We start from the raw sequence: 15,238 nt of genomic DNA on the forward strand, positions 1-15,238 counted from the left end.
ATCCCCACAGCATGATGTTGCCACCACCATGCTTCACTGTAGGGATGGTGCCTGGTTTCCTCCAAACATGACGACAAAGAGTTCAATCTTTGTCTCATCAGACCAGAGAATTTTGTTTCTCCTGGTCTGAGAGTCCTTCAGGTGCCTTTTGTCAAACTCCAGGTGGGCTGCCATGTGTCTTTTACTAAGGAGTGGCTTCTGTCTGGACCCTCGACCGTAAAGGCCTGATTGATGGATTGCTGCAGAGATGGTTGTCCTTCTGGAAGGTTCTCCTCTCTCCACAGAGGAATGCTGGAGCTCTGACAGAGTGACCATCGGGTTATTGGTCACCTCCCTGACTAAGGTCCTTCTCCCCTGATCACTCAGTTCAGACGGGCGTCCAGCTCTAGGAAGAGTCCTGGTGGATCTGAACTTCTTCCATTTACAGATGATGGAGTCCACTGTGCTCATTGGGACCTTCAAAGCAGCAGAAATGTTTCTGTGTCCTTCCCCAGATTTGTGCCTCCAGACAATCCTGTCTCAGAGGTCTACAGACAATTCCTTTGACTTCATGGTTGGTTTGTGCTCTGACTGTCAACTGTGGGACCTTATATGTAGACAGGTGTGTGTCTTTCCAAATCATGTCCAATCAACTGAATTTACTCTAGGTGGACTCCAATTAAGGTATAGAAACATCTCAAGGATGATCAGTGGAAACAGGAGGCACCTGAGCTCAATTTAGAGCTTCATGATCAAAGACTGTGAATACTTATGGACGTGTGATTTCTTAGGTTTTTTTATTATTATTATTATTTGTAATAAATTTGCAAAAATCTAAAAAAAAAAAAGAAAAGAAAACCCAGCTTTTTTCACATTGTCATTATGGGGTATTGTGTGTAGAAATGTGAGTAAAAAATTAATTTCATCCATTTTGGAATAAGGCTGTAACATAACCAAATGTGGAAAAAGTGAAGCGCTGTGAAAACTTCACTGCAAACCCTCTGCAGGTCATGGAAGGCTAGGGATCAGAACATTTGACGTGCAAAATAAATACATTTTAATATTTGCACGTGAAGCTTCGCTGCACTTATACATACTTGTAGTATATTACGGTAAAACAACAAATCCTCAGGTGTATTTTCAAACATTACTGCAAATAAATAAATGGGATATTAAAGTTAAATTATCAAATATTTTAAGGTGCAAAATGATCTGACAAATAAGTAAAAATTCAATTTGAGACCCCTTTCTCAAGAATGTTCGATTAAAAAAAAAAAAACAGAACTATGTGCATCAATGACCAGGTTGTTAAGGAGGAGCGGTCTGCTCACAGTGGTTTTAAAACTACCAGGAACAACTCTGATGATGAATGTAAGTATGAAAAAAAAACATTCAACAGGGACGCTTCCAGAACTTTAAGAAACCACGTTGACGGTGGATCAAGAAAACAAGTGGTACATTTAACAACCATAAGCACCTTTGAGAGTCTCGAGTCAGATTACTGATTTAACTGTTGTTGTTGTGATTTGTTTTGGATTTTCCCAGTTTTGCTCAATCACCACAGTGGGTGGTGTCTGGCACGAGTTCTACAGGACGTCCTTCCTGATGCTACTGCAGATATACGAAGGGAACACGGGTGACCCGGGGACTAAAGTACTGTCCACTCGTCCTGTACTGAAAAGTTCAAACAGCCGAGTGAAGTGATTGACCTCTGGCTGACGTCAGTCACCTGGATGAAGGTCAGGGTCAGTGGGGTCAGATGTCACCTTGCCGTTGTCTTCGTGCCCACGCATGTTGTTGCCTACTTGTGTCAAACGTTCAGTTTGCTTTGGAATATCAGAGTCTTGGATGTTCTTGTTTCTTTTCAGCAGCATCTCGTTTTGGTTGAAGAGTTCTTGCTGAGCCATCAGACGCCTGTAAGGACTTTACCTCCTCCAGGCGCTGCTTATCGGTGTGCCGCGCCCATTCAGGAAGGCGCGTTTGATAAATGAGGAGGATTTATTGCCATTCCTTTGGATTTGTGTGTCAGTGTTTTGTGTTTCTAAGTTGCCTTCAGTTGCCTCATTGATCAGTTGAGGAACCTTTTCTGAGATGATCTTGATAAATTCATGTTGCCAGATCTGTTCTTTAATGTTCTGGTGACCTCGGCAGTCTGGGCTGCGACACGTCCACATTCAAAGGTTACCTCTTTCACCACTGTCGGTGTGTTTTCTTGCTGCAGACCTGCAGACCTGCTCTCCTCTCACCGTGTTTCACTTCTCTTCACGTCTGGAGAACATATAGATTCTGATCACATGTTCCTTACATTTGACTCTCTGACTGTGCAGCAGCAGACATTCTTTTTCACGCTCTGTAATACCCAAACATGATTCAGCTGGGTGTATTTTCGTTGTTCTTTCTCTTTGTGGTGGCTCCAGGAATTTATAGATTGGGGGGGGGGGGGGGTGTCTCCTATGAGACTGGCTGCACAGGCTGTTGTCCACACAGGAGCATAGAACATGCAAATAAAACTCAATAACTCAATATTAGATTTTTTTTTTTTCCTCATTTGCAAAATTTCAGACAAAACAATCCGTTTCTGCTGCTTATGCTTATGGGGTCCAATCCCTCAGTGACTACACTGAGTGAGTTACCAGTCTGTTACAAGTCTAACGCACAGACCGACACAATGACTGCCTCACACATTCACATCTATTGTCAGTTTAGAGTCACTGATCAGGGCTGAAACAGTTCATAAATGATTCATCAAGAAAATAATGAATTGATTAGTTTTTAGAGCCATAAAATGTCAGAAAATGGTTAAAATTGTTGATCAATAATCTTCTTCACAGATCACAGATGTAGTGGCAGTGCATTCCACAGTTTGGGGTGCCACAACGTCAAGCGCACAGTCTTCTTTGGTGTTCAGCTTTAACCGAGGGACCACTAACAGGTTCTGGTCTGGTCTGAGGCGTAAATGAGATGTACAGCCAGATATCATCTGCATAAAAAAGCATGAGACATCTGCAAAAGTACTCAAGATGTGTCCAAATGGGACCAAATACAACGCAAACAAAATAGGACCCAGATCGGAACCTTGGGGTACACCACAGGACAGAATGGCAGATGAAGACATAAATTCAGCTGCAGAGACTGAAAAACTCCTGTAAGAGAGATATGACAAAAACCACTCAAGGGTTGACCCAGAGATGCTCAAACAAGTCCTAAGTCTCTCAATCAAAAGAAATTAAAAGCTCCTTTAAATGAAGGAGGTGAACCTGGAGCTTTATTGATTTCCACAAACACTCCACTTTTCATTCTGTGACCAGAGCGCCGCTGCTCTGTGGCCAATGCACTGCTTTCGTTTTATGGAAGTTTGTTCATATGTATGAAAATCTCCATGTTTTTCTTTCCCCCTTCTGAAAGGCCTTGGAGGCACCAGGATGATTTGATCCATAAATCTGTACTTTCATGACAAGACAGGCCCCAAACAATGTCCCCAACAAATTTCATTGAACAGTTTTTACTGTTCTGGCGGTGACTGAGCTCGCCAGCATGTGAACTACAGTATATATACTATAGTTCAGTCAATACAATGGATCAACTATTAGCATGTCAGATCTGTACTTACATATACAAGCAGCAGCCAGCAGCCTGTTTGCCACATACGGAGCCACACAGGTGGGGAATATTGGCTGCATCATGTAGTTGGAGAACGTGATCGCTATGACGGCCTGGCTCGCTGGCTCTATGATCAGCAGCGACGTCCACAGGCGGATGAAGGCCAAAAAACCCCCAAAAGCTTCCAGGATGTAGGCGTATGAGGCTCCCGATTTGGTGATGGTGGTCCCTAGTTCAGCATAACAGAGGGCCCCAAACACAGAGAAGATCCCTCCAATAGTCCAAACCACCAGTGACAAGCCATAGGAGGCGCTGTGGATCAGGACACCCTTCGGTGAAATAAAAATCCCAGAGCCAATCATGTTCCCAACAATCAGACAAACCCCATTCAGGAGGGAGATCTCCTTCTTCAGCTTCATGGATTCCACTGAGCCATCTGACTTCACAGATCGAGGTCCACCATCGGAGGAGTCCTCTTGGATGGAGGCGGGGTTATAAGATTCCATTGTTCGTTTGTTGACGGTTTATTTTTAAATTAGGAATTTCAGTGCTGAACGTTTCTCCAACTATCTGTGATCATCTCTTGTCATCTACAGAGACAATGAAAAAAAAAAAACCATACCAGTCAAGTGTTACCGTGGAAACATCTTTATGACAGCATGCAAGCAGCAAGTGAGCAGTTAGAGAATTTATAATCACGGCCAATAACAGTCGAACAAAAGCATGTTTACAGGACACAAGCACTAATGTGGGAACAAACATGCAAAAAATGCCCCAGAGAAGCCACACGCGGGTGCACACGGTCGGATTTGAGAGCGGATTTGTGGATTTGGGTGCCATTAGGCAGCACGGTAAATGGCCTTTTAAGGTTGAGTGTATTGACAGAGAGGCGCAAACAGCCCACATGCCTGAAAACACCATGTCTTCATGAGTAACCATACATCTAGCTGAGTAACAACTACTGACGGAGACATCTGGACTCCTCGCCGCCCGTGATTCCACCTAGTTTGGCAGCGGAACACGTGGTCAAAGTTCATGACTCTTAGTGTGTGGGGACACTGATGACCACATGTTGGATTGTAACGCACCTCTCTGCATGACAGCGTTCAAAAAAACTAATGTGTCCCAAATATGTCTGAACATTTTCCTGACAAGCTCCCCCCCCAAAAAAACCTTGCAAAATCAGCCCATTTAGAGTTTTTTTTCTGACTTAATTAATGACTTGTTTGTTTGTTTGTCCATCCTTAGGATTTGGTGGCAAGCTACACTCTGGGCAAAGGAAGAAGAACAAATTAACCTTTGGATGAAACTGGGTCAGGGGGCAGATTTGACTTTTCATCACGACTCAAAGACAAGTAGCTTAAAAGTAATAGAAATAAAAAGACTTCACTTAAGTACATAATACAAGTAGTACATAATACAAGTGCACTGGCGGCTTATCCAGCATGTGTGTGTGTGTGTGTGTGTGTGTGTGTGTGTGTGGGAGGGGGGGGGTTTACATGCAGTCACTTTTCTTTGTGAGCCAGCTGAAAGCTTCTATTCAACTCTAGTGTTCAGTGGTTCAGAGTTTAATTGTTCCAGTCAAAGGGTCGGTACGTATGGTCCTTGCAGTGGCTCCGCGGGTGAGGAATGGGGAGGACGGTGGTGGATATGGGGGAGTGAGATAAGGTAATCTAAACTGGTCAACATAAACGTAATGACAGCAGATTTGTCATTCAGTTCAAGGTCAGTGCCTCCAGGGAACTTTATGAACTTGTTTAACTGTCTACGTTTATCAAGTATTCCAGTTTGTTCCGGATCTGTAGGTTTGTCTCACTCTGCATGTCGGCACAAAAAATGTCAGTTTACTCCTAAAGTGGACTGAATCATGTTGATGTGGTCAAAACAGAGAAGACAGTAAACGCGTGCATTACATTTTACCAAAGCAACAAATGTCTTGGGAAGACTGGGAAGTTAATAAGCTGCTTTAACGGAAGTACTATAACTCAGGTTTACGTAGGGTCAGATCAGCACCTTTATAGATTATCCAGGACGGCCGATGAGCGCTGTCGGGTCAGAAGCCAAAGTTGAGATGCACCATCATCTCACACAGATCCTCCTGACATTTCTGTAGATGCTTCTGCAGATACAGAAGCATCTTGTCATTCTTGCACCTCCACATGGTTTTGCAGAAGACCTGCAGACGTTGTGTCCAACTTAGAATGGCATGAGTACATTTACTTTTTCCTGTATCTGCCCCTGAATCCATGATGGAAGGTTCATGGATTCCTTTTGGTGCGCGACCCCTTAGCTTCTATCACATTTGTTTGTGAGTGAGTGTCCTTGTCTGAGTTCCTCAGACAGACTCACGTTACATTTTAAAAGGCACACCTGAAGGACCAACCAAAGGTCTGAGAGCAGTGGCTACATTTAGCTGAGTCTTAGGAAAGGAAATGAGGCGTCAATACATGAAAATCAACGGAAAGATGGTGAAGAGAAGACAAAAGCAGCAGATCTTCAGTGGTAAGATAATGACAAGACCTTAGTACTGGACGGACACGAAGACAAAGGCGAGGTGAAGCTTATAGGAGACGTTAGTTCACAAACCTTGTGGAAGAAGCAGATCAGTGACGTGCGGCTTCATGAAAGAGTGACTGACTGCACAGGAAGGACAATAAAGGTGATTAAATGAGTGCAATAGACGCCAAGTGCAAGGTACAAAAGGTGCTGATAAGTGTCCCCTCCACAGTTAGCCGAGGGCGCCAATTTATTCACAAGGTTACTGCTGAAGGTGGAATAAAAACTGAACTTCTTTAAGTAAGAGAAAGTAAGCAGTCTAAGTAAGAGGCCACTCATACTATCTGGATCCTTGGATCTAGTAAATTGGAGATGTCGTGTTTTCTATACCACGGCTGGAGCTAATCCTAACCACAAATACATAAAATCACTACTACAGGCATATTTACCCACATAAAATCACTTTCTGGGAAACTGATAAACATATTTTTTATTAACAAAAAAATTACATTCACGCTAACTATGCTAGCTCACCAAGCTAGCTGGTTTTTGAGTTGTAATTGGATGCCAATAGCTAGCATATTAGCCATTAAAATTGCTGCAGATTTCACAATTTACCAACTACTTGAATGGAAATTTACTGTACTGCCAATTCTGTACCTTTTACTTCTGTTACTCGCCTCATATTACCAGATGCACATAATAATATAACATTCTTGACTCACGTGTTAGCTCATTAAACTTATTTTATAACCAGCTATGCTAGCTGACCAAGCTAGTTGATTTCTTCAGTTGCTATTGTGGCTAGCTATGCTAGCCAGTTTATTACCCAGTAGAGTTGATTGTGAAATAAGTTAATTACTTGAAGAGAAAGTCTTATGTCATTTTGGCTTAAAACTGACTACACCCAGTATTTATTTTTGGAGCGGTTTATCCCTCGTTTATGTCTGTAAGGTTAGCATTGCAAAGATGGCTAAAGAATGGGGTCGCTGCAAGTTAATCCTCCACCTCACCAAATCACCAACATTGCTGTTAATGCAAATGACTTGTGTATATTATTAATTTTTCCCTCCATAAGGGGATCAGTTTTATTGAAATCACTTTAATACGTGTCAGCAAAATGCTCGTGAGATGATATCAACCACAAATTCTGACTAATTCCAGTACAGAAGGTGTTTGCGTGAACGCCACAGCCCGTAGTTCACCTCCGCAAAAGTGTGTCTTTGTTCGTTGTTGGATATTTTGTCAATTTACAAACAACATAGACGTGCAGGTTGTGTGTATTAAAAATGCACAACCCCAAGTTCATCAATTTGTGAAGTTTTGTCCATGTCATCGGTGTCGTAAGTAATGTCAGAAAATGGATTATCCACTTTGACAGAAATGTAGGTTTGTGAATTTTACTAGAACTAGCCTTAACTTTAACCATCACCCGAACTGATAAATGTCCAATGTGCTAAAGTCTGAGAAGTCTGTTGTATATTTAAGTTTGAATGTCAGCGCTGCTTTACTTGTGCAAGAAATCCTGTTTCTGAAGATGTTACGCTCCAGGTTTGTTAGTGTACTGACACTAACGAGCCCAGCCAATAATTAACACCTCTGAGTGAAAACAAACCACTCAGATTAAAAATAGCATTTAAAGACACCGCTGTGGGTTCTTCCATTATTTTAGTTTTATATTATTTTATTACACTTTATAACTCAGAGGATCCTCTTCTGGCCTCAGGCCTCGCTTGTCTTCGGGGTCTTGTATGCTGCTCAGAGGTTGTTGTATAATCTCTGTCGTTATATTTCCTTGTGTAGCTTCTCCAAAAATTTGTTGAGATGTTCTAATGCTTTTGTTGTTTCTGCATGAATAACTTCCTCAGACAAATTATTCCATGCATGTGTGGTTCGTAAGAAAAAAGAGGTTTTTCACAAATTAATTCTCTGTCTTTCCTTAAAGATTTTCATGTGGTGTCCTCTGGTGTGGCAATTACTCCTGAAGTCCAGGACTCCCTCCGTGACTTTGGGATTGTATTTATTTGTGGCTATTTTGTATAATTCAGTTAAGTCACCCCTTGATCTTGTGTATGTGAGAGATGGCAGTCCTCTTTGTAACATAATTCTTGGAGATGTGGAGCATCCTGGTAAAACGACGCTGTACATTTTCAATGGACATTATGTGCTTGACAAGACAGGGAGCCCATACTTGATTAGCATATTCAAGATGCAGTCTTATTCTTGATTTATATCATGTTATCATTGTGTTCCAATCTCTATATGTAACAGATCTATGCACAAGTCCAAGTAGCATGTTCACTTTATTGATTTTCTGTGCCATATGTTTTTCAAAGTTAAGCTTTGAATCGATTATCACTCCTATGTCTTTCTCATCCTGGGACTTAACGAGTGGGAATCCAGTTTCTCACAAACTATATGTCCACTCTCGTGCGTCACACATGGACTTACTCTACTTCCATCCAGACAAGTGTAAGTTTTCCTCAGACCACTTGTATACATCGTTCAGGTCTTTTTTTTAGATTCTTACAGTCTTTTTTCCTAAATATTTCATGAAAAAGCTTTAGGTTGACAGCAAACAGATAAACGAGTCCCGATTTTTACTCTTTCGGGTAGGTCATTAATGTACAGAACAAATAAAACTGGGCCAAGTACAGATCCTTGTGGAATACCACTTATCACATTGTGCCATTTAGAAAATTTTTCACTCTTTGCTTTGTTTCCGTTAAAAATTCAGTTATCCATTTGAGAAGACTTACTTTTATACCATAGCGTTCAACATTCTGTAAAAGCCTCCAGTGGGGAACCTTGTCAAATGCCTTCAAAAAAATCACACTATAAAACAACAGTGTTGCTGCCGTTGTCCAGAATTTTAGCCCAGTTGTCTAAGACAATCAGTAACTGCAGTACAGTAGATTTTCCACTAATAAGCCAAATTGTTTCCTGCTAAAGTGGTGGTTGGATTTCATGTGTCCAACTACTTATTCTCTTTCGATAGTTTCCATTAACTTCACCATAATACTTGTTAAACTAAACTAATAATACTAATTGTTAAACTAATCAGATAGTTTATTACATACGATGTACTGTTCATACAGGTCTCAATGGTTTTATTACACCTCTCGTACACCTCACTCGTATCTACAAGAGATTTTTTTTTTTTTTTTGTAAAAACAGATGAAAAATGTTTGCAAGGACTGCAGCCTTTTCAGCAAATTACCTTCCACGTTTATTAGGTCATGCGCCACTTTTGGTTTTCATTCTTTTTCTGATGTGGCTCCAAAACGTCTAATCAAACACATTTCTTCCACACTGCCACAGTCAAAGCCCCCCCCCCCCAAAACCCCTTCAAGAAATCCTGCTTACGCCCTTGTTTGAGATTCTGATTTGAAGTCATATAAATTTCACTTAGGGCTTGTTGCCAGTTATAAAGCTGATGCTTTAAAAAGACAAAGGCAGCACATGAAGCCTTTCAGCAGTTTAATGAAACAGAAACCAGCACATTCTGCTGTGTTGTCTGACCTTCTCTCAGCTCCTTTTGCAGCTGCTCCTGTTTAGTCCTCCATCCTTGGTGTCAGGAGGAGCTGAGTGGCTCCGGCTTCATCCTCTTCCTCTGGCCTGTTTCCTCCTGATCTCTCCGACTGCTCTTTGTCAGCTCTTCTGGCTGTTATTTGGATTCTATCTTCTGGGGTAACGCGTGCCTGCACGAGGAGGAAATGAGTCAGAGAGCAGGAGGCGGGGCTTCACCTGAGTGCTGTTTTCGCGCCATGACGTCACTCAGTCTCTCTCTGACGCCATCAAGCAATTAAAAATCCACCGCTTTAATTAAAAGGAACGTTATGGTGATATTTGTGAAAACAAATTAATTAATAAGATTTTATGTTGAAAATCAACAGGCTTATTATTTTTAATACACCATAGAATATAATAATAAATAGTTATTATACCAATAACTAAGGAATTATTATGTTAACTGATTTTTTAATTCCAAAAAATAATTCTTAGATTTCTTAAAATTGTATTTTATATGATGTTACTTAATAATTATTAATTAATCTGTAACATGATTTGAAGAGTGTTTCTACATGTTAAACTTAATTTAATTTAATTAAATTTTGCCGGCAGCACCCCAGATCATCATCATGACAGCTGACTGTGTGCTGTCATTTTATCAAAAACTGAGCTAATACAGAAGCATTTTATGTTAATATGCTGCTGCCAGATGATTATGTTGTGTACTAATGATTATATTTTAATAGATTGGAAATTGGAATGAGATTTATGTCATTGTCATCAGAAATGCAACTACAATGAGATTACATTTACACTCTGATTACCTCAGACAAAATACAGCCATTATTTCATTGGCTTCCTGTTAATTCTAGAATAGAATTTAAAATTCTTCTTCTTACTTATAAGGTTTTGAATAATCAGGTCCCATCTTATCTTAGGGACCTCATAGTACCATATCACCCCAATAGAGCGCTTCGCTCTCAGACTGCAGGCTTACTTGTAGTTCCTAGGGTTTGTAAGAGTAGAATGGGAGGCAGAGCCTTCAGCTTTCAGGCTCCTCTCCTGTGGAACCAGCTCCCAATTCAGATCAGGGAGATAGACACCCTCTCTACTTTTAAGATTAGGCTTAAAACTTTCCTTTTTGCTAAAGCTTATAGTTAGGGCTGGATCAGGTGACCCTGAACCATCCCTTAGTTATGCTGCTATAGACTTAGACTGCTGGGGGGTTCCCATGATGCACTGTTTCTTTCTCTTTTTGCTCTGTATGCACCACTCTGCATTTAATCATTAGTGATCGATCTCTGCTCCCCTCCACAGCATGTCTTTTTCCTGGTTCTCTCCCTCAGCCCCAACCAGTCCCAGCAGAAGACTGCCCCTCCCTGAGCCTGGTTCTGCTGGAGGTTTCTTCCTGTTAAAAGGGAGTTTTTCCTTCCCACTGTAGCCAAGTGCTTGCTCACAGGGGGTCGTTTTGACCGTTGGGGTTTTACATAATTATTGTATGGCTTTTGCCTTACAATATAAAGCGCCTTGGGGCAACTGTTTGTTGTGATTTGGCGCTATATAAAAAAAAATTGATTGATTGATTGATTAAGCCACAGTTAGTACTTGTTTAAAGTAATAATGGCACACATCAGAATTAAAAACAGCACATATACATTTGACATTGTTTATGTGCACTGAACTTGAAGCAGTCTGTCATCTGAATTGAGGTAAAGTTTGTGAAGGCTGCAGCTGCCAGCAGATGTTTGACAGAATAAGTATATGCTCTCTGCACAGGTAGAATAACAGCATTTAGAGAGCACACACACACACACACACACACACACACACACACACACACACACACACACACACACACACACACACACACACACACACACACACACACACACACCTGGTGTATTCAAATGATGCATATAAATGCTGGAAGATGATTTTGTTGTGTGTTACAGTTAACAGATGTTGAGAAGGACACGTGTTATAAAGCTGTAGTTTGTACAAAGTGTTTAATTGTGAAAACATAAATTCTAGATCAAATCCTACAAAATAGGGAAAGTGATGATAATTTGGGTTTTAAAGGAGGGGTCAATTCCCAGCCTGGCTCAGGGCCTGCTGACCCAGAGGTCTCCCTGCTGCCTGGTGATTTGGTCTCATCACACCTGCATCAATGATGTCATTAATAATTGGTCTGATTGGTGTAAGAGCTGCTCACATTTGGGAAGGCCACACCGACACCTGAAAGGTATAAAAATGGTTGTCATCCTTTATCTGTGGACCTGGTCAGGGTTTTTCTGAAGACTGTAAAACGGCTGTTCTGACACCTAGAAGTCTGTCTGATCTCTGAGGAAAACAGGAGTGAAGCTGTTTCAACAAACACCCAGACACTGTCTGTCTGACAACAATGGTTCAACATGAATTCAAGAGGAAAGAGGCTGGATGAGGACAGAACAGAGAAAACCACAGACTCTATACACTATTTCATCATTACCTATTTTTAAGTGAAAAATCACAAGAAAAGCTTTACATTTAACCTAAATTTTAACACCTTATATTGTGTTTCTGTGCTTTAAATTGTGGTTTTCTGTCTTCTAGCCACACAAGAGTTTTCAACACCAACAGCCTTTCTTTTAATTAGGGTTCCCCATGACGTCATTTGAGAATCCCACACACACACACACACACACACACACACACACACACACACACACACACACACACACACACACACACACACACACACACACACACACACACACACACACACACACACACACACACACACACACAGTCAGCAGTTGGGACTTCATTAGAAATACCAACACAGTTGTTGACTCAAACCCAATACTGTTCTTTTGCTTTAATATTTTTTACTGAAATAAAAATGTAATTTTGTTGTCATCACACAACTGATTTTTGTTTTTTTTTTATTCAAAGATAAAACTAAAGTATATATATATATATATATATGTATATATAGTCCAGAGCAGTTAAAAAAGCCTAATTATTAATTATATGAACAGTAATTATCTAGCTGTTTGATTGCTTGATCAGTAATGTTTGAGTGTCCTGATCACCTTTTGATTATTTATCTAATTTTTCAAGATAAGATGTCTAATTTGTAGTTCTTGGTTCTCCAGAATGACAAATTGTTGCCTTTCCCACTGTGAGTCCATATGAGCTGATGAGACAGAAGATAAGTGAAGACTGAACTTTTAAAAAGTATTTTCTGAAATTTAGAGAGCAATTGGTTCATAAATTAATTATAAAATAGTTTATTTTTAATGAGGAAATAAATGGATAAATTAATAAATGTAGCCAAGTTTTATTGTTAGAGAAATGTAGTCTATGGTGCCCTCTCGTGGTCATATAAAATGCTGACAGGCTCTCTTTTTTTTGTTTTTTTTGTTGTTGCTGGCGTTCAACAGTTTGACTTTTGCACAAGTTAAACTGTATTTCTAACCGTTGATCATTTTCTTTAAAAAAAATTGAGCTTATATGTCATGAATCAATTGATAATCGTTTATGTGTCATTTAGAGTCACATGGAGTTAATGATGAAGAAGTGAACATAATGTGTTTGTTGGTGGGAGATTAGTTTTATGGTTAGATTTTTATTTCCCACTATTAACGCATAAATTACAGCACATTTTTACAGAGAATTTACAAAAAACACAAATTTAATTAAATGTCCTGCAACTAAACATGTTCAAAATTCAATATAATAACAATGTCATAAATATTTTGAATGTTTTGTAATATTAGTGTAATGAATTAGCATTTAGCACAGCTTTGTCCTGCAGATTGGCAGCTGTGATGAGATTAAATCGATTGTCTTTGTCTTCTAAATGGTAAAACGTTGCTGATCAGTTGACCTTTGACCTTTGTCACACCTGTGGACGTCTTTATCGGCTGAAAACTATGAACGTGCCTTTGTGTGTGTGTGTGTGATTGAGACACGTCCCTTGCAGCTCTCTGAAGCATGTGGACAAACTTCTCACACATGTCTCCTTTCACTCCCTTTGTCCTGCGCTCTGGCCTGACCATTCTTCTCCGTGGTTACTGGTTGCCATGGTTTTTGGAGACCTCCTGAGCGTAGAAACTGGAGGGATTACAGGCAGCCATTTTGGGGACAGCTGGGCCAGGTTGGTCCCTGCGATGCCCCCCGTCCGGCTCCCAGTCAGCGTGGGGGGAAGAGGGGCGGCATTGTGTGCGGATTAGAGCTTCCTGTGTGTCAGCTCATTACATTTAGGAGGCAGCGGGCAGGGGGGTGTGCACGGGAGAAGGAGTGAGGGGCAGAAATGAAAGAGAGAATGAAAGTGAGGAGGGAGGGAGCGAGGGAAGGAGGGAGGAGGCCTCTCCAGCTGCACCCTCAATCACACTCATACAGGCCACGATTATCCTTTTCACGCATGCACACACAGCCCAGGAACTGAAACATATTAAAAGGCATTGTCGACAAAAAAAGGCAGAATTAGGAGACGGCTGCAGACAAAGAAGCCCCCGAACCCAGACACACGGAGAGCTGGAACAAACAAGCCAAAACTGATCAACAGGCGCACGGCGCAAACAGAATGCTTAAACAGATGAATGAATTCAGAGGCTCCAGTACAGACAAAAAAAGAAATCCCTCCCCTCTCCCAGGACTTAAACACCACACGGACAATCAACTGGCGGCCCGGGGGCGAGGTACAGTCCTCACCTTTCATCACGCACCACCTCCAAGTTGGACTCTTTTGTTCGTAAGCATCACACACGCTCACGTCCGGAATCATCAACGAACTGCTTGTTGTTCAAAGTTACGCTCACAGAACATAAAAGACAAGATTTCATATGATACACCTGAAACATCAGCGGTGCAGATTTTAACATTTCAACATTACATAATCTAATAAAATAAAATTTAAGCCTGTAAGAACCAACCTATTGGTGCGCCTGTCACTTTAAGTGCAGAGGAGCTGCTGCATGCCACGCCCCTTTCCTCTGAAAGAGAGGAGGAGTCATGCAACCGCTGGATTGTCCATCTGCATCCCAAAGAAGGAGCAGGATGTCTCACTGGGACAGCAGGAGTCCAAACAGGGGTTTCCGTGTCTTATGTCACATAAGTCCAGAAGGAGCTGTCTGAGGACCCTTTCTAAATGTTTATTTGTTGAACTGTGTAACTTTAAAGATGTTTAACGTGAATGTTGACCCATATCTAAGTCTAAATAGCAGATAAAACCCTTATTTAAGGGATATTAATAGTGATGTCACAGACCCTTTAAAAGCAGCAGTAACACTTTATTGACCCAACTTGAAAACTGTTTGTCCTTCAGATAAAGTAACAAATGTCTCTCGTCCTCATTTCAGTGTTTTATGTCTTTTATTCATCACATGGCAGCAAAATTTGTATCATACCTACAAAAAAAAAGGTTTACAAAGAGTTAAGAAAAATATTCACATGTGAAAGTTGGCTGAGCGGAAAAAACTCTCAAGTGCTGTTGAGAGATCAGGAGGACAAAGACAGAAAGGACGGGGGACAGTCAGGGACGGGGGCTCCAGTCTGTTTTCATGTTACAGATTGCATCGATGACAGGAAACGTCATTCAGAGCAACAAATAAAATAAAATAGAACAAAGTTACACACGTGTGTTCACAGAGTTAATCATCAGTGT

General features: G+C 40.9%; 2 protein-coding genes across 2 annotated transcripts in view; one reads left to right on the forward strand and one right to left on the reverse strand.

Annotated features, from left to right (window-relative positions):
• slc7a7 (solute carrier family 7 member 7) overlaps nucleotides 1–6,248 on the reverse strand; it is a 20,012-nt gene extending 13,764 nt beyond the window's left edge. The window contains exons 1-2 of the mRNA XM_034164475.1: nucleotides 6,166–6,248; nucleotides 3,590–4,169 (exon numbers count right to left, since the gene is read on the reverse strand). Coding sequence (XP_034020366.1) covers nucleotides 3,590–4,085 — 496 coding nt within the window. The 5' untranslated portion in view covers nucleotides 4,086–4,169; nucleotides 6,166–6,248. The remainder of the gene's footprint in view (nucleotides 1–3,589; nucleotides 4,170–6,165) is intronic.
• Nucleotides 1–6,250, forward strand: part of oxa1l (OXA1L mitochondrial inner membrane protein) — a 26,969-nt gene extending 20,719 nt beyond the window's left edge. The window contains exon 13 of the mRNA XM_034164473.1: nucleotides 6,123–6,250. Coding sequence (XP_034020364.1) covers nucleotides 6,123–6,250 — 128 coding nt within the window. The remainder of the gene's footprint in view (nucleotides 1–6,122) is intronic.
• The last annotated feature ends 8,988 nt before the right edge of the window (nucleotides 6,251–15,238 follow it).

This window comes from Thalassophryne amazonica, chromosome 23 (genome assembly GCF_902500255.1).
Source record: "Thalassophryne amazonica chromosome 23, fThaAma1.1, whole genome shotgun sequence".
NCBI classification, from domain to species: Eukaryota; Metazoa; Chordata; class Actinopteri; order Batrachoidiformes; family Batrachoididae; genus Thalassophryne; species Thalassophryne amazonica.